This window comes from Amblyomma americanum, chromosome 4 (genome assembly GCF_052857255.1).
Source record: "Amblyomma americanum isolate KBUSLIRL-KWMA chromosome 4, ASM5285725v1, whole genome shotgun sequence".
NCBI classification, from domain to species: domain Eukaryota; kingdom Metazoa; phylum Arthropoda; class Arachnida; order Ixodida; family Ixodidae; genus Amblyomma; species Amblyomma americanum.
Genome location: NC_135500.1, coordinates 53,089,616 through 53,110,875, shown reverse-complemented (window position 1 = coordinate 53,110,875; position 21,260 = coordinate 53,089,616). Strand labels below are relative to the sequence as shown.

The window sequence follows — 21,260 nt, the reverse complement described above, 5'->3', positions numbered from 1 at the left end:
GCGAATGGAGAGCAACATCCCAACTACGGCGACGTGGCCCCAAGGAGATGCCTTTGTCCTGCAGTGGGCGTAGTATGGCTGATGATGATGATGGTAGTACCAGGTTAAGTAGGACGGTAGGTTAACTCCCAAATACTTGTAAGTGAAAGCTGTCTCCACGGTTATGCCATTAAGAGTGTATGCGGTTGGGATTCGAAAGAATTTCTTGTAAATGCGGCGAGCTTTGTCTTGGAGTAGTTTAGGGTTATTTGCCAGGATGAACACAAAGCGTTAATTGAATCGGGCTATGTTTGCATAGATTGGCTGTCAGTGTCGTTTTGGATGGCTCGGTACACAACGCAGTCAGCCGCGGTCTAATTTGAGGAGCACTACGATTTGGGAAATCACTAAAAATATTTGGAACAGGAGAGCACTCCCCTGTGGTACACCAGATGTGACTTGAGGCACTGAAGGGTTAAAATCGTTAATAGAGGTGAACTGAACTGGAGATGTGAGGAAGTCTTTAATCCATGCTAAAAGCTGAGAGTGAATATTGATATGCGATTACTTGAGAAATCAAGTGGCTTCGAAAAATCGAAAAAAAAATCATCGACGTGAATCCCGGCGTAGATTAAAGTAACTGAGTCGTTAGTAAATCCAACGAGCCGAGTGTCACAAGAAAATATCTTGCGAAAACAGTGCTGGTGTTAAAAAATTGTGATTTTAAAAATAATTAATTATTTGAGTTTGTATGACGTGGTTAAGGTGCATGGAGAATGTGCCAGTCGATGAAATGGTCTATATAGTTTAGAGGATCCGAGCGGAGGCCAGGTTTGAAAATTGGTATGACTTTAGCTACACGCCAGTCTTGAGAGATAGAGCCATATGGTAACAACTCAGAAAAAAGTGAAGATACAACTTGAAAAATATTTTCAGATATTCTTCTAAGTATTTTGTTAATGCAGAGTGTATCCGTGCTGTAGTAACATTAAGATTAGTTAGCAACGAAAGATTACAATCTTTACTGATAGCTTTCGGGCATAGAATAATCATGAAATGAATTGAGAACTGGAGAGCAGGTAATGAATTCTTGAGTGAAAACAGATGATAAAGCGTTGTTAAAAAGTTGTGCAAAATGAGCACTGTTCAAGTGGTCATCATTAGGATTTGTCAGGACTGGATGAGGACGTAAATGCGGGTTAATTATGCTCCAAAATCTTCGGGGGTTATTAGATAGCATCCTTTCGTAATCTTTATCACTTTTTTGTAGGTTTCTTATGCAGTTAGTATTTTAATAAAGGCTGCGCAGGAAACACACGGACAGAGACGAGGCGACACGGAAGGCGCTGAACCTCCAACTTTATTCTGGGCCAATCCACGAATATGTACGAAATGAACAACCCGCATTCATCAACGACACCTGCGCAGATACGTCTGCTCTTTGTCGGATAGGAAGATAGAAGCGCTACTGACACAGGCTTTCCCGAGATTACATCATGTACAAACACGCCCAGCTTGGCACATTAATAGGTTGGTAGCAACTGGCTGCCTATATAAACGTTTTTTTCTCTTTATTGGCTCTTGTAACTGCTCACAGAACCAAAGCGCGTTTTTCTGCTCTTTATTTTGATAACAACTATGAATCTTATACTGAGGTTAATTAGGGTAGTTTTAAACAGTGTCCAGCTCTGTTTAACGGAAAGGGAGGAGCATTCAGCTATGAAATGCCCACAAAAAGAGGTTAATTCGAGATTCATCTTGTCGGTGATTTATGCACACAGTAATGACGTCATGGTCATAAAGACCACTAAAGTGAATTATTTTGGAACAAGTACCAGGATTATTAGTTAGAATCAAGTCGAGACTGTTAGCAGTGGTACGTGGAGGTCGCGTGGGATTTGTAATGAACTGAACTGGGTGAAAATCAAGAGGAGTCTTTATCACTTGCTGAGACAGATAGTCTGTTCCAACTGATACTTTGAAAATTAAGATCACCAAAAATACTTAGGACAGAATTTGGGAAACATGCACACACATCGGCTATTAGGCTACAAAACTCATCAGCAAAATCTTTATACAGGTCAGGTGGTAAGTAGAACACATAGACAAATATATTCGTATATTATATTTCAGTGAGGTGAGTACACACTCAAGAACTGAAACAACATTTGGTCCGCTAATCAGTTCCGTCTTTATCTCTGTAAGAATATGACCTCCTCTTCTGTTCTTTCCGTCGCACTGAAATAAACTTAGACATGATTCCCACGAAAGTATGTTTATGGTTTATGGGTGTTTAACGTCCGAAAGCAAATCAGACTATGAGGAACGCCGCAGTGAAGGGCTCTGGAAATTTTGACCACCTGAGGTTCCTTACCGTGCACTGACATCGCACAGCACACGGCATCTGGAATTTCTTCTCCATCGAAATTTGATCGCCGCGTCCAGGATCGAACCGGAGTCTTTTGGGTCATCAGCGGAGCGCCATTTCCACTGAACCACCGCGGCGCCCATGAAAGGATGTTGTCGTCAGAGATAGTATGGTCAGCTACGTTTCAGTTATAAATGTGGCTTATATATCAAATCCTTATAAAGTTCTTGTCCACCATAACTTGAATACGCTGCTGCCATTTGAATTCCAATCAAAATTTTTCATCTCATGATAAAGGAATGGCTCAGAATATTGCTGTTCGATTTGTACTTTCTAATTATAACCGAGCGGCCAGTATAACCTTGATGAGGTCTAGAGTAGGTTTACCGTGTCTGACATTGGGCCAGAAAAATTTTCACTTTCGTTTGATTTTATAAAATCTACTAAATGAGTCTCTACATAAGGAATGCATCATGTCACCTAGCTACCGCTCCTAACGTGTCGACCATGGTCACAAAGTTTTTGTTCCTCATTGCCGCAATAATACTTTTTATTATTCATTCTTGCCAAACACATTTAAAGACCGGAACCACCTTCCCGCAAATGTCGCATCTATATCAGATTACGCTCTTTTCAGGAAAGCATTGTTCACGCTTTTTTAATGTCACTTAGCTTGTCGTTGCCTTTTTTGTCATTTCGTTATTTATTATTACTGTCATTCTTACCTTGTTTGCTTCTTGAGTTATTTTTATTGCTGTTAAGATATCTTTTTCTCGCTTTTTGGCATCTCACGCTACCAGTTCTGATTTTGTATTTTCTGTACTGTACATCTGCCACATTAATGTTGTATTTTTGCTACATACCCCACCCGCGTCCATGATCTTCCTTTACCTCTTTTCTGCGTCGCCTTTTTGTCTCCTTTAATTACGGCAAGCGACCATTTTAAAAAAGTCATGTCATCAGTACCTTGTTAGTTTGATAGACATAGTGTGCAGAAGCATCCATTCCAAGCTTGCGGCAGTGTGGTTAGAGCATGAGCCTAGCAATCAATATTCGCGGTTTAGAATGCGACTGAAACTTAATTTTCTTCTATGTGTTTTTATTTCGCAAGTTTTCCAGTGTTTCGACGGAGGGAAACCGGGCGGACAAATATTTTCGAACAAGGAAGGCGAAAGTTTAGACGTGAAATCCATTTTTGCATTTGAAACGTGCCTATAGAAGGGTCATGTGGATTGCACATCTTCTGGTAGAATCTTCTGGAAGTGCAAGCACAAAATCTATATTTCAGCACGAAGCTCGCCCCGCCACCATTCACTGATCCAAATCTGTGCGTTTTATTCACCGAGCAAAGCAAGCCATAAATTATTACCTATTCATCCCTGAGCAGGCAAGGTTCCTTACAAACCGGCGACCGCGGTCTTCTCATTAATTTTCCGCTTTGCATATTGTTCAAGGATCCGCATGGAAGCTTCTGGAAATTTTGACCCATGCTGCGCAGTTCTTGCAGGCTTGCTGTGACTGGTATCGTCTCCGTGCGAACAGTCTGAGTTACCTTCCGCATCGCCGGTTCAACAAGTTGCCCAGGAAACATGTCCGCGTTTTCAAGTGAAGAAGCCTTGCCGGCTAATGTGCTCGAGGAGAGAGCAAAAATCATGCAAAACTCAGGCGTACACATCGTTTTTCCGGTAAGTGCATTGCATTTCGCTTTTTCCGTCGTTTCATCTTTAGGGCTGTGTGCCGTGTAGCGCGTTTTTCGACACTCGATGCATGTTGCCCCGTTCACCTAGTTTTAACTGACAAGAAATGCGTTTGTTCAGTCATTTATATGACGCTCAGGACAAGTTGTTTCACACGGGAGTGGATAATACATAACAACACTGCCAAAATACAAAGCAAGAGCAGAGCACAATAAATCACCCGAAACAAAGACAAAATTCTAGTTGGGTAGTACGAAAATATTGCGCATTGCAAATGGAAACAAAAGAATGAGCCAAAGAAGCAGCAGGAATTGTCACACTGGAACAAAGAAGATGGTCAAAGTCATAAGACGTAGGTGGAAAATCCAACCACTCTTCACTTTTGCATGCAGTAATTCCTACCTTATATATGTTTATTTATTTTTGCACCCACAGGGCCCGGAGGCATTAAAGAGAGAACCAGGGATACATTAAAAAGTACAATATCAGCAGGAAGAAGAAAAAGAGAAACAAATAAAAAAAGTAAATAGAAATAAACGCCAAATACAGAGGAAGGAAATGACATTTATAAATTCGGCGAGAGACAATAATAACAACTACCAGGCAGTAAGGTGCAAAATTTAGACCCTAACAAGCATATACGCATTCAGAAAAAAAACAATGGCTTTACGAAATGCGTTATTACCTAATAAAAGTGATCTCATAGAGAAGGTGATTTCAGCTGACGTTGTAGGTGTTAATTAGTCATGATAACATTTGGGTGACAAGATGGAATCGAAGCTTTATGGCAGTGATAAATGCGTGCTGCGATGTAATATGGTCTTGTTATTAACTTTTCTTTCTGATAGCTGTTGCGGTAAATTTAATTTAAAATGCATAATGAAGCTACTGGCCTACGACGAGATATAGTTATAAGGGAAAAGCCTGATTTAATTGCAGTTACGCTATATTTGTTCGATGATAGTTTCAAAGTATAAAACGACCCGCGTGGTTCTACACAGCTTCCAAATCGAAAACGAGTTACTCAATGCCAGTGCTCCAGGCAGATGCAAAATTTTCCAATTTAGAGCGTACCAGTGTTGTGTAAAGCAATAGCTTTAATGAATTTGAATGAAATTGCTTAGATACCGTAGTATGAGTTTGTCGTTTTTTATGATAAAGTCAGTGTCAGTTTTTTAAGACAGGTTGGAAGAAACGCAAACACCGATAACGCAGTTTCAAGACATTGTCAATGTGATAGGTAAAAGATGCATTTGAAGTACGAGGAATGTGCACATGCTTGCATTTATCAATGTTTAGTCTCATATTTCTTACATGAACCAATCCAGAGCACTGTTAAGGTCGGACTGAAGGCAAGAGAAATCATTATCATCAATAATTTAGCAATATATAACACAGTCATCATGAGAGGGATGAATTGATAAAGAAATACTAGCCGGCGGCTCATTTATATCGGTAAGGAAGAGGAGAGCTCCAGGAAGGGACCCTTGAGGCACGCTAGAAAGGACAGGTAAATAATGTAAATCAAAGTTGAAGTTTTCCGCTGTGCCGAATTGTGACCGGTTTAAAAGAAAGCAGTTGAACAATGCAATTTCATTAAGGTGAGGAATTAAGATAGGAGTGTACGACATGTTCCTCGGTTTTACAGAAAATACTTGTGAGCAATATAGGACGAAAGTTGTCACGGCAATGTTTATTTCCAGACTTACGCAGAGGAATCGCCTTCCCAGCTTTCCAATCGCTGAGAAGACAACCTGTTTCCAGAGACAAATCAAACAATTTAGTAAAGATTGCGGAAAAGGACGACTTTGCATTAATCAAGAATTTAGAAGTAGCGTTGTAAAAACCGGGGGCAGGTAAAACCTTCAGATTTCTATAATGCCCAGAATTCCTCACACGTCAATAGAACTGGATCCATGCTCAGAACATCAAAAACGGGGCACCCGCGATTGTCAAGAGAAACATTATTAAAAGAAAGCTGCTACAAAAACAGTGGAATAGCAACGCATTCGTTAGATGTAAACGCAACACCGTGAGAAGGTGTAATCAGTATTGCGGAACTGTCTTTATGTTGACGCTTAAAAATTGTTTAGGATTGTTCATTAACATAGCAGGTAAAGAGTGATCGAGGAATCAGTCCTTGGCGTGTTTCAGCGCAGCTTTGTACTTTGCTGCGGCGAGAAAGTAGGATTCCCATCATTTATCAGAATTCTACAACTTTGCAGAGCAAAAGTAACGCTTCTCAATGGAGGGACTTTTACTTATTTATTTATTTATTTATTTATTTATTTATTTATTTATTTATTTATTTATTTATTTATTTATTTATTTATTTATTCCTCAAACGCCCTGTTTGGGTATAAAATGATGGGTGGGCCGTTACAGCATGTCTATAATTTTCTCAATGAAAGTCTTGAAGCGAGCTGCCTTAGTTTGGTGCACTGCGTCGGCAGGAAGGCGATTCGAGTCCTTTGCTGTCTGGGGAAAGAAAGCGTTGAGAAGCGCGGTAGTATGTGCGGACGGCCGGCAAACGGCTTTGACGTAATCAATGCGATCAGAAACGCGATGAGCTGATGTGATAACTTAACTCCCTTGCGGTGAGTGATCAAATTTTATGAAAGAGGAATAGTCAGAAAATTCTAGGGCGTGAATCGAGGGATGGAGATTATGTTCTGATTTCAGTTTGGTGACACTTGAATGAAGAGAATAATCCGAGTGAATAAATCTTGCCGCAAGATTTTGAACACATTCAAGGGTGAGAGGAAGACTTGACTGGTGAGGGTCCCAAACTGGGCATGCGTATTCCAGTTTGGGATGAACGAGTCTTAAATAGGTTACGGCAACTTACGGCATAGGAAACCAAGCATGCGGTTGGCATCAATAGAATGTTAAATGTGGGGTCACCAGCTAAGGGAGTGGGAAATAGTTACACCAAGGATTTTATAAGAAGTGACTGCGGAAATTTATGAGTGGGAGATATAGTATTTTGTCGAGCAATAAGACTGCCTGCCGTGAAATGTAATTAGAGAGCTTTTATTAAAATTAAAGACATCAGCCATTTTTTGTACCATGATTCAATGTAATTTAAACCTCCTGGCAATATAAAGGTATCGTGGCTGTTATTGATATGTCTATAGATAACGCAGTCATCGGCTAATAACCGCATATTAGATGTGGTGCGAGCCGGCAGGTATTCAATGTACATACATTAGAAATAGCAAAGGTCCGAGTACTATAGCTTGTGGCACACCGGAAGCAACAGGGGTCAAAGCAGAGCAGTGTCGATTAGCATATAAAAACCGTTGCCGGTTAGAAAAAAAGTATCGTATCGAATCAAGAGCGATGGGTTAAATATTTAAACATGAGAGTTTATTAAAAAGCCGCTCATGGTGATATTTGTCAAAAGCTTTTTGAAATCAAGAAATAATGCATCCACTTGTGTGCTAAGTTCTACATTACAATATCCAACTAGCCCAAGTTTCTGCCTTACTAACTACATTACAACTCCTGTCATTGGTGAATGCAGCCAGTTGTGTGTCACATGACATACCTATCCGGAAACCATGTTCATTAGCATGAATGAGATTTGCTATCAGAAATAAATTATGTGAGTAAACAACGTGGTCCATTAGTTTTTAACAAATGCTAGTAAGTGATATGGGACGATAACTATTTCATGAAGAAGGGGAACCCTTTATTTTCTGTTTTTTTTACTTGCCTATTTTCCAGTCATGTGGCATCACTCCGGACGGTAATGAATGCGGAAATATGTGCGGAACAATAATTCTCGTAATGTTTTTAGTGTTTTTTCAGCAGTTTAGAACTGATGCCGTCAATGCCGGCTGACGATGACACTTAAATGATTCGATTAGTTTCGCGATGCCGTAGCATGAAACGTTACGCTCGGCGTGACTGGATGATTGTACTGTGTAACGAAAGTACAGAATTAAGTGCTTTAGAAAATTCGTGGTCAGAAATAGGATTCCTGTCGCTATCGACTAGAGCTAATTGATTACAGTTAGATGGGTTAATAGATTTCTAATATTACCTGGGATTGGTGCGTAGCATATAGGGCAACGTTGTGGAATAGAAAGTGCGCTTGGTTTTGGCGGCGAGTGATTGAAACTTTTTGTAGATTATGTGGTATTTTTTCCAAGCTGATGACATCTTCAGGCGTTTAGCTGCTCGATAAAGCCTTTTTATTTTTGTTGTTTAGACTTTTAAGAGTAATGTTGAATGATGGGGATGTTTGCCGCTCAGTTACGGCTACAGTGGGAATGGGTGCGTCAATGAGTTGGTAAAGTTTGTTTTTGAAAAACGACTAGTTAGTATCTATGAAACATTACTAAAATCTATTATATGCGACGCGCTGAGCTGCGGTAGCTTCTCGTCTATGCTTCCGTAATCGCCTTTGTGGTAGAGTGTTAGCACTTTTTTATTTTCCTTGCCTGATGCAGTTGACAATCGAATGAGGCATGCAGTATTTTATGATCGCTGATCGCAGGCAAGTACGTAAGATTCGAGATGACATCAGGCTGTAAAGTTAGTATCAAATCTAGTGTGTTCGTCGAATTGATACCTTCTGTAGTAGGGATGGAAACGAGCTGCGCTAAAACGAAGGTAAGGCATGCATTGACGAAGTCACGTTCAGTGTTATTTTTTTCAGTTGTTAATGTGAAGTCACGCCGTGGGGTACCAGGGAAGTTAAACAACGCTAAAAAGGAGAACAGAAGCTTGGGTGCATGATGAAGTTAATGTTTGAAGCGTAACATGGAAGTGGTTGCATAGGGAAGCGTCTGCGTCACGGCGTCGATATCAGGCTCCAATAACAATAGGTTGGTATAACAAGCTACAGATTACAAACACGGCTTCTTAACGACAGTTTATGGTAATAACAGTGCAATTAAGTCTGCAATCAGTAGCTATTAGTACACCACCGCCGCGTCTGTCTTCGCGGTCACGCCGGAAAACACTGAAACCAGGAAGAAATGAAAGAACATCTGCGTCTTGGATAGATGAATTTAACCTTCTTTCTGTTAGTACGAGAACCTTGCTTTCTGTTCTGTCGATGAGGCTGCGAAGTTTGTGAATCAGTATACTGCACATGTTAATGTACAGGAATGAAATGGCATTATTGACCGGAAACGTGACAATGGTATGTTCTAGCTAAGGTTATCGCGTAACTACTTTTTGCGTGGCGTGTTTATACACATGAACTTTGCTATTGATGATGAGCTTATCATGACGGGGCTTAAATTTTTCCTTCTGTGACATGCCATGTTCGACTAGATGTTTGCTTGCTTAACGGCTGTTGGGTGAGTAGTCCTGAGCTATGCGACAATCTGTATTGTTTAGTTTGTTAGCGTTTGAAAGCACCTGCTCTTTATTTAGGCGAAGAAACCACTCCAATACAGACGAGGGCCAAGAGGAGGAATTCAAAACACAACGACGAGTAGGACTGTCAACTGAGCTTTATTTAATGACACACTTTCCGAATACGGCTCATAGTACATGCGCATCAATACCGAAACCATCACTGGACAGTGAAATCAAATAGATAAGCAACACAACTCTCTCCCGCGCGACAAGAAAACAAGTTCTTTTTCTAGGAGGCGTACCGAAGTTGTGCTAACGCAATCTTTCCCATGCAACCTGCTTTAGTAGGCTTCTAAAATTTCGCGTTCTTCTCTCCTTCTGCCTCTGCCAAAAATACTTACATTGCCGAAGAGCGGGTAGCAGCCACACTCGCGACAGTGGCGAGGCCGGTTTTGCCAACAAGTAGAACCCAATGTTTTGTAGTATTCGCGCCGCCTTTCATTGATACACCGGTCAGTTTGGCCGATGTAAACCTTTTCGCAGGGGGGGGGGGGGGGGGGCTTATACACTGCTCCTGTGCAACATTTTGTTGAAAAAAAATTTCAATGCTTCGTCGTACAACTTCTCGATTTGTCTCGGGATATACACGAGCACAGTCCCGAGAGCTTGCAGGGAGCAGAGAATAGAACGGTAACGCCCTGCTTACCTGCACTTAATAATGTGGGTTAGCCCCTGCACATAAGGCATAACTTCAAAACTTTTTTTGTTCATCGGCAACGACATCAAACCTGCTCTCATTCTCTTCTTTCTTCTTGACCCTCTGAAGAAGGGATTCAGCTACCCCTTTTAGGAGGACTCTCGGAAACCCCGCTGGCTGCAAACGTAGGAGTTGTTTTTCGAAGCTGCTCTTCATAGCGTGGTGGCCACTTTTCCAGAGCATTGCGGAAACTAGTCATAGCAATTCATCTTTTCAGAATGTTCAAATAAGCGGATTTCATAGGCAACGATGCTTTTTTGCTCCTAGGTGAAAACATGCATCATAAATGGCCATCGTCATAGAAGGTTACATTGTGTAACAAAAGTAAAAACATAATTTTACATAATAATAAGTAAAAACATAATTTTACATAAACTACACAGGATGTCCAGACAGCACGGGCGCTGTCCGCAGATGGGACAGCGCCCGTCCTGTCTGGTCTTTCTGTGTGCGTAAAAATTAGCGCTCTTTTTACTTTTGTTACACAATGTTACACCAGCTAGCCCAGCAAGAGGTACTCATAAAAGGCTAGTTGCAGATCTAAGGAACTTATGGTATGTTGGCTAGGAAGTTCATGGGTGAAGTTGAGAGAGCGGGAGGAAGCTTTAAAAGCATGTAAAATGTCTTCCACAACTACAGGTAGGGACTCATTAGAGGAAAGCTCTAAATGTGTCAAGAAATTGTCAACGAACCTAGAAACAGTGCGCATACGCTTGTCTAGAAGAACCCCTTTAAGTGAATGGTCAAATTTGGCTTTAAATTTTTACACAACACAGGAGCTACGCTAGCGCCAATACATATCCCTTTTTCTGTAGGTACAAGGAGCCCTTAAAATCAACAGTGGTGGAAGACAGGTAAAAGAACTGAACTTCTAGAAAGGCTTTCACTGACATACCACAGGTGCTCTGAAACCCCACGGTCCCGGAATTTTCAATAACTTTCCGCACTGCTACAAAAATTCCGTCGTGAGGGATGCTGTAGAACAGATCCTCAATGTCGACAGGAAAAGCCGCATTGGCCCACAGGATGCCCTTGCCGAGCTCTCCTACCGCACTGTACAGGTCCAACACTGCGATGGACGTCAAGTGTCGCTGAAGAAACTGACCCAGGAGTTTCTGCCAAGAACCTGCCTGCGTAACAATGGCTCGCAACGGGCAACACGCCTTGTGAGTTTTGGCAGAAAGGAACACATGTAGGTGGTGCCCGCTGCAGTTCTTAACCCGTTGCGCAAGTTTATCTAAGTTGTTAGCTCTCAAGCGCTCCACTGCTTCTATCTTCAGCTTGGAGGGCTTCCTTTTGGTAGGTGCAAAGTTCTTCGCCATGGCGGCCCTTGCCTTCTCCCCGAACGTGCTTGTCGGAAGAACCACGAAACCACCCTCCTTGCCCGCTTAGCTAAAAAAGGGTCAAGTCATTTTGGACAAAGTGGTCGGCGACACGATGGAGAACGCAGTTGCTGCGCCTAAACTCCTTGTCAACCGTCTTCAAAAGGACGTCCACTCCTATCAAAAGACAGCGCTGTTTTTCATCCCTGTGCGCTTTGTCAGTCACTCTGCGAACGGTAGTGAGAAGCTCATGGCTCTTAATACTTGATGTCAGGCTGTACTTTGGGCCATTCTGAAAGACGTCCTCAACATCCTTAGGCACTGAGGCTCCTCCCAAGGACGTAACAGAGCCCCGATCTACATTCCCTATTTGCTTCTTAGGCAGGTGTGGGCTTAGTTGGTTCCAAAACACTGCTGTCGCTAGGCCAGCCGAGCGGAGGTGATCTTGAAGGCAGCGCACACCTGAAAGTTCATCGCGTCCCACAAGGCACAGCACTCGTAACCAGTCATGCAGAATACTCCCCTGTCGCCAGCACTCAGACTTCCAAATCTTGACCATCCGCTTCCAATGCCCGGAAGAAGGCTCCAGCAGGCCAAAGAAGGCAATGAGCTCGTGGGGTTCAGAGTTGACCCTGAGGCAGAGGGAGAGCCCACGCGCTCGGCAAGTGATAGATGCGACCTAGCTAACACAGAACGTAGCCTAGCCACCGGGTGAGTGCACACTTAAAAAGACGCCCAGCAAAGAAGAAACGTTTTGCAAAAGAGTTGAAATCTGGGCCATTTGGTACATAGGCGAAAAAACCAGTCAAACACCGACGAGGGACAAGAGGACGAATTCTTAACACAACGACTGGACTATCAGCTGTGCTTTATTGAACGAGAAACTTTAACAATACGGCTCACCGGATATGGGCATAAATACCAAAACCATCACCATACAGTGAAATCAAGTAGATCAGCAACAGAACTACCGCCCGCGCGACAAAAAAACAAGTTCTCCATCTTGTACCCTCGGTTTCACGTTTTAAGCCTCGTTCTTAATTATTCCCAGACACTTTTTGCATTTGATCTTGTTTTGTGTCATTCATATGGTTTTGTTTTATTTCTTTTCTGCTAATTTTTGTGTGTTTTGCACCGTCATCTTTCACTGCTGTTGCTGTTGGTGCCACGTCTCATCCCTTTTGCTTAGCAAATTTTCGCTCGTAATGCATGATTCTGTCGTTGCCATCATTCGTTCTCTTTGAAGCATTATTTTTACCTTGAGGCTCGTTATCTTCCGGTCTCCTTTTATCGAGGTGTCAAGGGTGTGTAGGCACGCGAACATAGGTGTTTTTAGATTGGCTCTCTGGCTGGTCCGCGATTTATGTACCTTGAACTGTTAAACTTATATGTTTTGTTTGATCCCGGCTAAGTTATGTGGTAGTTTGGATCGTATAAATAGGAATGCTCGAAGCGTTTTCGAATAAAATTTGGGTCTGCGCTCTTTGTTTGTACAAGTTTCTTGCGTCTGTCTCCGATTTTTCGCGCAGTTTAATCATGAACGACAAGCACCAAGTAGCCCGCCAGAAAGTCCTTCTTGAATTTCCCTTCCTGTGTTCCGAAGTCATTCATAGAACTGGCTAAAAGAGCGATGTAAATATTATTGTTTGAAAGCATTACTGATTTCTCGTCAGACACAATAACAGTTTGGGATACTGATACCAAATTTAAACTTTCTTTTTTGCACACGCCGCGGTGGCTTAGTGGTTAGGGCGCTCGACTACTGACCCGGAGTTCCCGGGTTCGAACCCGACCGCGGTGGCTGCGTTTTTATGGAGGAAAAACGCTAAGGCGCCCGTGTGCTGTGCGATGTCAGTGCACGTTAAAGATCCCCAGGTGGTCGAAATTATTCCGGAGCCCTCCACTACGGCACCCCTTTCTTCCTTTCTTCTTTCACTCCCTCCTTTATCCCTTCCCTTACGGCGCGGTTCAGGTGTCCAACGATATATGAGACAGATACTGCGCCATTTCCTTTCGCCGAAAACCAAATATTATTATTATTATTATTATTATTATTATTTTTTGCTTATGGCTTACACGTTTCAGGATATTCCGAAGAAAGCGATAACCACCTCTGTTTCAAAGTAGTTTACTTCAAGCGAAATAGATATAGCTATAGAAATATGAATTTTTTAAAGCTGCACTGAGTGTTTAGAAGTTTCAAGCAAAGCAAAGGGGATTGAGCACATTTGAACTTTTGCGGATGATGACGCAGAAGAGGGTACCAAACAATTGTCGACCACTGCTGGTGCAGCAGTTACCACCTGTCATGGCTCGAATGTTCGGGGACTTCTCAAGATAATTTGAAAGATGGGTCCACAGAAACAGAAATTAAGCACTGCTAGCACTATGCCAGCCAAAGCACGTGTAAAGACGCTTCTAGCGACAAATGATTCGGGCCACTCCGTCTATTATACGCGCTTTCTTTTTATTCAAGATATATACTGAACTGCCGCGGCTGACTTTAAGGGTTTGTTGAAGATGGGTTGAACAGTGCGGTACATTGTTTCCTTTAGCTCACTTTTATTTGTGCGTGCAAGATAAAAGTCTCCATCATCCGAAGCAACTCACGATGATGAAGGCAAACCAGTTGTTTATACGCTATAATTTCATTTATTTTCGAGCATGGGTCTTCGGATTGCGTATATCTAGTTCAATGTACTGTGTAATGCCTATCATTAGCCCTTAAATCAAAAAGTTATTTCCTGTCCCATGGACCATTCCATCAGAATTCACAGTGCATTGCCGTAATATTAGAGCCTGGATTACTGTTTCTACCCGGTTTAGTAGTGAATTCGATGCTTCTATAGCGATACTATTCGAACACAAAATGGAGACGATGAACTCCATTACTGCCTGTCACTACTTGACTGCATTAGAGCTGCGCGAAGCAGCTGAAACGTTAAAAGATGCGTCCACGTCCACTGCGTGTAAGCTAATTTCTGCTCCTGTAAGCGTGCAGCACAATATAGCCGCAAGAGGTTCGCAAAATACTCAAATTGAGTGGGTCGCCTCACTCCCTTTTTAGAAATTTAATATAAGGTGAAATCAAACTGCTTCTATGTTAAACACTTGTAGACGACAAAACATGGTCAGCAAAAGCAGCTCTCTTGAAAACCGATTATGTGGGCTTTGCTATCACGTGTTGAGAACAAGGATCCGTAAATCTGTTCGGAAGGAAACGTCTAAATGTCTTTTACGCTGCGCTGAGGAGTTTCTGATCAGATGTAAAAATGCTGGTGATCTCATAGATAAGCAAAACTGCGACTATAATACCTGGTTCTGTCATAGTCAAAGTGCTCTAAACCAAAAAGTACGTATATATATGGAATTTTCAATCCAAATTCACAATGCAGTTCACCTGCCGAATTATTTAATTAGTTTCTTGCATTCTCGCTTTTCAGTGTTGTTAGTATTAGTAGTGAAGATAGCGCGTTTATGAATGAGTTGGGCTCGTTTTTGCTGAAACGAGAAAAAAAATTAGTGTGCAATTTATTCAGAATTTCAGTTACTTTACTATATATACCTTCTGTTAAGATAAAATTACTGCATCAACGATCTCGCTCGTTCGCCAGATTTTCATTCCATAATATGTATGCATGTTAACCTGAATCCCTTCTGGTATTTGTCTGGTATCACTGATATTCCATTCAAGAGTTGAGGAGTTGAGGTGTTGAATGCTACAGGTGGGGTGAGCCTTGCTTATTCTGCCGGCAGTTGCTCCACCATATTCCAGTCAAGACTCGGCCGACTGTAACGAGCAACACACTATCACGGGCATTCTTCACGGGTGGAAGGTACGGTTTGGCTCGTGTATCATAAGTGTCTCATGAGAGAACGTAGTGCTGATGTCGTGTAACACTATGCCGCTTTATTTGCTCAAGGAATACGTGCAATAATGAGGATTTCCTTGAAAAGCAGTGCACGTGATTCGGAACTGCACGGGGGCAATAGTCCTGGTGTTTATCTTACGTTATTAGAAAATGAAGAACGCTAACGAATAGAGCTTAAACTGGCTGCGAACAAAATGGTTCCTTTTAAAGCTTTTATGAATGCTTTAATGAAAGGCTGTTCAGAAGCCGGAAAGATAAATGAAATGTTTTTTATGCCTCTGGTACGTTTGATATAGTGAAACGTTAAAATGTTGATTTCGTTCAGAGCTGCGATTGGTCAACGGAGTAACAAGCACCCATAAAGCCGCCGGTCTTTGATGACTTACTTCTTTTTAAGGCGAAAGCCTTTAATAGCTCACGCTGCGTCCGTCCGTACGTCTTTCACGCTCTTGAACAATGGCCTCCGAGATCACCCGCATTTGGTACTTCACTGCGCATGTGCGAGGTAGCGCCACCGACGCGCGCACCGCGCCCGCGCCAGACACCCCGCAGTTGTCGACGAGTCGGGTGCAGCGCAACCTCCCTCCTAGCGCTCGCTTCAATGGAGTCTCATAATGCGAGAAACGCAAGTACTTAAAGTTAATATCTTAAAAACACACCAGTGACACAAGCAGCAACAGCGCGCTAACGGCTTTCGCCTCACCGCACTTTAGGTCAACAAAGTGCCCCATGAATTTTTTTAAAGCGATATCTAGTCATGAGTACGAAAGCACAGGCACCGAGTATTAGTTATTATTTTGATCCTTAGCAGCCAGGAGCATATTTGCGTGCGTGATGGTTGTCGTCGCCCATCCCGGCCAATGCACCTTTTTTCAGTAACGTTCTGCGCATGCGGCAAGCTTCCTCATCCGCCATTTTTGCCGACCATTCCGGGCGAAAATGCAGAGCAGATCGCTGTACGTGTTCTTCCGCGAAAGACGTTTCCGTGCTTCAGTGCTAGCACCTTCTGGGCCATCGCAGAAGCGGGGAGGCGCGTTCAGTTTCGCCAGCGTCCTTTCGTAGCGGATCAAAAGGATCAATGCAGTGGGGAGCGTGTGTCCATAGATGACTCACGCCTACCTGTTATGGCTAGAAGAAGTCAGCCTAGCTCTTAGCTATTGTCCTCAAAATAACGCAGCCACCCTACTTTCGGGAGAGGACCATTCTCGAGGGGGATCCGGTGCGGGCTCCATGCTTTGTTGTACACGGCCTTTGCGCAAGGGGAAGAGAGCTGGTTTTAAGAGAGGAAATAGAGGTTTAAGTTTTCCGAAACAGGCTAACGACCTCTAGGTGGGTGATAGGAGAGTGCGTCGTTAGTCCATGCGTCTTCAGATAGTGTAAATCGTTAATCTGCACCCTTTTTACACCTTTGTTTTTCTTTGAGTGCACCTAGGCGAACTTACCTCTCCCCCTCAACACCACTCCGCTCGGCAGTTGACAAGATTTACAGTATAGGTTCCGATTGTTTAACGTTTGTTTTCCCTGCGCAGCTCGCGCTTCTACTAGCCAAACATGATCCCATGGCTGAAAAGCATCCATGCATTGCATAAAATGCAACTCATTTGCACCTTTTAGCACTAAACGGTTGCTGACAGCGCATTCGTGAACCTACTTGAATAAGAAGTAGAGCAAAAGAGACGAGCATGGGAGGAAGACACCACAAACACGTCTTCCTCCCGTGCTTGTTTCTTTTGCGCCACTTTTTATTCAAATATGTGCCACCAACTAGCCCCGCAACAAGTGTTAGGGCCTACTGTTCTCGTGCTTTGCGGCAAGTAATTTTGTCAGCGTGCATGTTCACTGAAAACGGTGTTGTCTTATCAATAACACGCATTTTTTTCTCAAGCGTTTTCTATTTGTTAAAAAAAGTTTATGATTTGCGGCGTTTACTCTAGATTGCACCACCCATCAACAGAGAAAGTATATATAAGTTTTTGTAACTCAACGAGATAGGCCATAGTGCAACCAAAGCATTACAAGCAAGCTGTGTTATTCAGTGCGACACTAATTTGCCTAGGAATAAAGCAAGTTCGGCAGCCAGAAACAAACCGCTTGAACCTGCACTCGCTATAAATACTGCACCAAGTCCGCCTCCTGCATACACGAAATGCGGCGGTCCCTCATAATATGCATGTTTGGGGGTGCAACATGGCACGCCTACGCGTAACTCACCTATACAATAACTATACCGGTGACTCTCCCCCGCCGTCAGGAGCAAGCGAATGAGTTGCTCTGTAACGCGTTACTGCTGCTGCCGTTGTACCCCCTAAATGGCTCGTACTGAATGGCTTGTATAAAGCTATTATAGCTTTCGCTACAAGACATGAGGGGGCAACAGGCAACTCGTAGCAAATGGGTGCATGCTGAAAGATTTTGTAAAACAGACACAGGCGTGGAATATTGCGCCGTGAGGGAAGTTTGGCCCGCCGTTGACTTCAGAGCAGTTGCGCTGGATGTACAAGAGAGGATAAAGCGCGATAAATTGGAGCATTTTCAGCCGGTCAAAAAACATTTAACACCAGGGTCTCAGAATGATAAAGCATATTCTAACTGGGAGCGTACGAACGTGGTCTATAGAAGAAGTTTAGGTGTTAGGGCTGCGTGAAAGTTGCATCTGAAATATACGAGCATGCGATTAGCTTTGGTAATTAATTGCTCATTGTGTGGGCATGTTCTCGCATTGTCGACATTGCATACTGAAGACGTCGAGTGAAGCCGCGATGTTGATGCCAATCGAGATCTGTGCACGACGCCAAGGTCAGCGCGACTAATTTGATACATCCGAGCGAAATGCGCACGACGTGAAGACGAAAACCTCTCCAAGTGCTAAGAGCTCGATTCGAACAAGCATGAGTTTGAGACAGAGAGCAGCGATGTTATGCTATTAAGTAATCTGGAAGTCCTAGAACGAGACCTGAAGTAAGTGTTAAAGATATTTAGATCAAATGACCCAATCACGAGCAGCAGCATCTATGACCTGTACATGCATATTGTTCCAGCACTAGCTGTTGATGAGAAGCTACCCCAATTTCGCCATGTCCGAGTCTGCATCGGCGCGTCCGTGATTACGTGGCCACCGTCATGGGGTCGAAGCAGGAGAGGGGGTGGAGATGAAGTAGAGCCAATTGCGCGCATGGGAGGCGTAGCAAGAAGGGAATATGTTGCGGCGCATCACACACATGTCACAGGTTCTGACAGTCAATTATAGGCGTGCGATGCCGCCGCAGAGAGCAGCTGACAGATACACCGCTAGGATTCAGGGGAGGAGAAAAGCGCGCGAACCAGTGCATCTGCTCTCGCCGTTATAAGGGCTCTGTGGTGCAAATCAGGATGACGTGGCAGGTCAGTCGAACCCAGTGCAGAGGCCCAGTGCTCCTAGGTGGCAGGTAAGTGGCGGTGAAAGCATTGCCGTAGGCGAGGCGATACGCTGGTATGCTGAAACACGTGCTGTAGACGGTGCTAGTGAGAAAAATACGCCACCGCAGCTTGGTAAAGCACTACGCACGGAGCGCGGGGTGAACGAGCATCCGTTGCCGTGCTGTCCGTTAGAGCGTAGCTGCCTTGCAGCTTTGAATGCGTGCAACGTATGAACACCGCGCCGATCGAAAGCACCAGGCTCGCCATGAGCTCCAAGTTTGTATATTTATTTATTTATCGTTTACTCACAACACCAATATGGTATTAAAGTGGAGGGGGTTGATGCACGTAATTTATCAACGCTGGTACATGACTCACTAAAAGAGAAAAACAAAATAGCAGGAAAAAATAACAAACATCAGCGCAGTACGCGTGTATAAGAAGAACTAATAGTAAATAAAGCTTCAAGTATGCAGCTCACCAAAAAATACTTTAAACAAAAATACGAAGGGCACTTAAGACTGCTTCCGTGCTTATGTCCAACATTCTTGTGCAAAAATTTTGAACATTGCCAAACTGCAAAGCATTGGTATAGAAATATTTAAATTAATGCAGCAAAATCTTTTTTGATAACGTTTCCCTCAGTGGCATCAAGCAGTTGAGAGTGCTATAGAAAAACAACGAGGAACGCGGTTCCCGATAGCAAAAACGCTAATAACAAAAAATAAAGCCTGCGGACGGGAAACCTGTGGATATATTGATTGTATAGTGGAATCTTGTACTATAGGAAAAAAATTGCGCGCATGAACTCTTTCGCGTTAAAAAATGTTTTTGTCCAGAATTGTTTGAATATTTTTTCTTTTTTTTTAATACTCAGAGTCGCTTTGGCTCCAATCAATCAATCAATCGTTTTTTTTCATCACAAAATGATGAGGGTTGGTTCAGGCAAAAAGTGGAAACAACTTCCACTTGAAACAGCCTGAACCCCCCGTATACATGGCTTGCAGCGAGGGAAACACGTGTACAAAACAATACAAAAAAAAACACGAATAATATTTGCGTGCGAAATAAAGCGCAAAACATTTGGCACTTAAGATATACATTCTGGTAACTCAAGAAACATGTCAAGCAAGGCGGTCACTAGATCTCAAAATATACCACAAACAGAAGTGCGTCAAGTGATTAATCTGCTGTCTCAGGCAAAACAACATAAATAACACTACAATCGTAAACATATGTCCCGGATGTCTTTCTGATTGCAGGTGTCAATACAGACGTTGTTCAAAATAAGCTTATTTAGCAGTACTGGAACGTTATGGCGCAGCATTTGATTACCTATGTAGTGCGTGAAAAAGGGATCCACCAAAATTCAGAATTTCGAAGAGTATATGTTAGATCATTTGGTTTTAGCGCACACATGTCTAGAAAGCTATCATGGATATGGTGATGGGATTTTTTATACCTTGTGGCTAAGTAATATTCGTAGAGCGTTGGAATTTTGATGATATTGAGGCGGGTAAACAATTCGTCCGTGTGAGCTCGGTATTCAGCATTTGCAATAAAAAACGAATTGCTTTCTTTTGTAGTCGAAAAAGTTTTTGGATATTTGTCTCCGTGGTACTGCCCCAGACCAAAAAACAATAACTAAGATAGGGCAAAAACAGTGCATTGTACACTATGAGTTTGATTGACACTGGTAAACAGGAGCGATATTCTGCAAGAACACCCATGCATTTTGAAAGTTTAGATGCAACATTGTCAATCTGAGCTTCCAACTCAAATTTTCGTGAAGAATAACTCCTAGTGCTTTAACAGAATGTGAAACGTTTATAATGGAGTCCCCCACGCATAAATCAAAGTTTATAAAAATTATACGTTGCCTGGGGTGGAATATGACAGCTTTTGTTTTTTGTGTATTTATGTTTAGAGAATTTTGTTCACTCCAAGCCCTCAGTTTTCCTAGTGTACTGTTTACAACTGGAATTATTGAATCAGGAGTGTCGCCTTTAAAAAGCATAGTCGTGTCGTCTGCGTATAATATGTACTCTGGTGTGTTGTCGATGTTCGTGATGTCATTTATGTACAAAAGAAACAATAGCGGACCTAATATGCTACCCTGTGGAACACCGGTTTTAATAGTCAAAAAAGATGAGGCCTGCTTTGTTATTTCTACACATTGAAGACGATGCTGCAAATATGATTTTATAAGGGACAGAGGAGTGCCACGAATGCCTAAAATTTCCAATTTTCTTAATAAACGCTGGTGATTAAGGCGGTCGAATGCCTTAGAAAAATCTATACATACACGTATACATATCTGTTTATTTTCTAAAGCACTCAAAACAATCTCTTTTTGCATCAACAAGGCGGTTTCAGTAGACTTGCCCTCCAAAAACCCGTACTGGTATGAAGGAAGTAAGGAGAATTTAGCGCAAAACTTCGTTAGTGTACTGTGGATAACCTTTTCTAAACCTTTATAAAAAACTGGTAGGATGAATATAGGCCTATAATTTGACATATTATTTTTGTCTCCAGTTTTAAAAAGCACAATGA

The 21,260-nt window shown here is 42.6% G+C and overlaps 1 protein-coding gene across 3 annotated transcripts in view; it reads left to right on the top strand.

Annotated features, from left to right (window-relative positions):
- Nucleotides 1-3,846: 3,846 nt before the first annotated feature.
- Nucleotides 3,847-21,260, top strand: part of LOC144130118 (uncharacterized) — a 522,550-nt gene continuing 505,136 nt past the window's right edge. For all 3 annotated transcript variants that reach the window (XM_077664130.1, XM_077664129.1, XM_077664131.1), the window contains exon 1: nucleotides 3,847-4,032. In XM_077664130.1, the coding sequence (XP_077520256.1) occupies nucleotides 3,937-4,032 (96 nt within the window). In that variant the 5' untranslated portion in view covers nucleotides 3,847-3,936. The remainder of the gene's footprint in view (nucleotides 4,033-21,260) is intronic.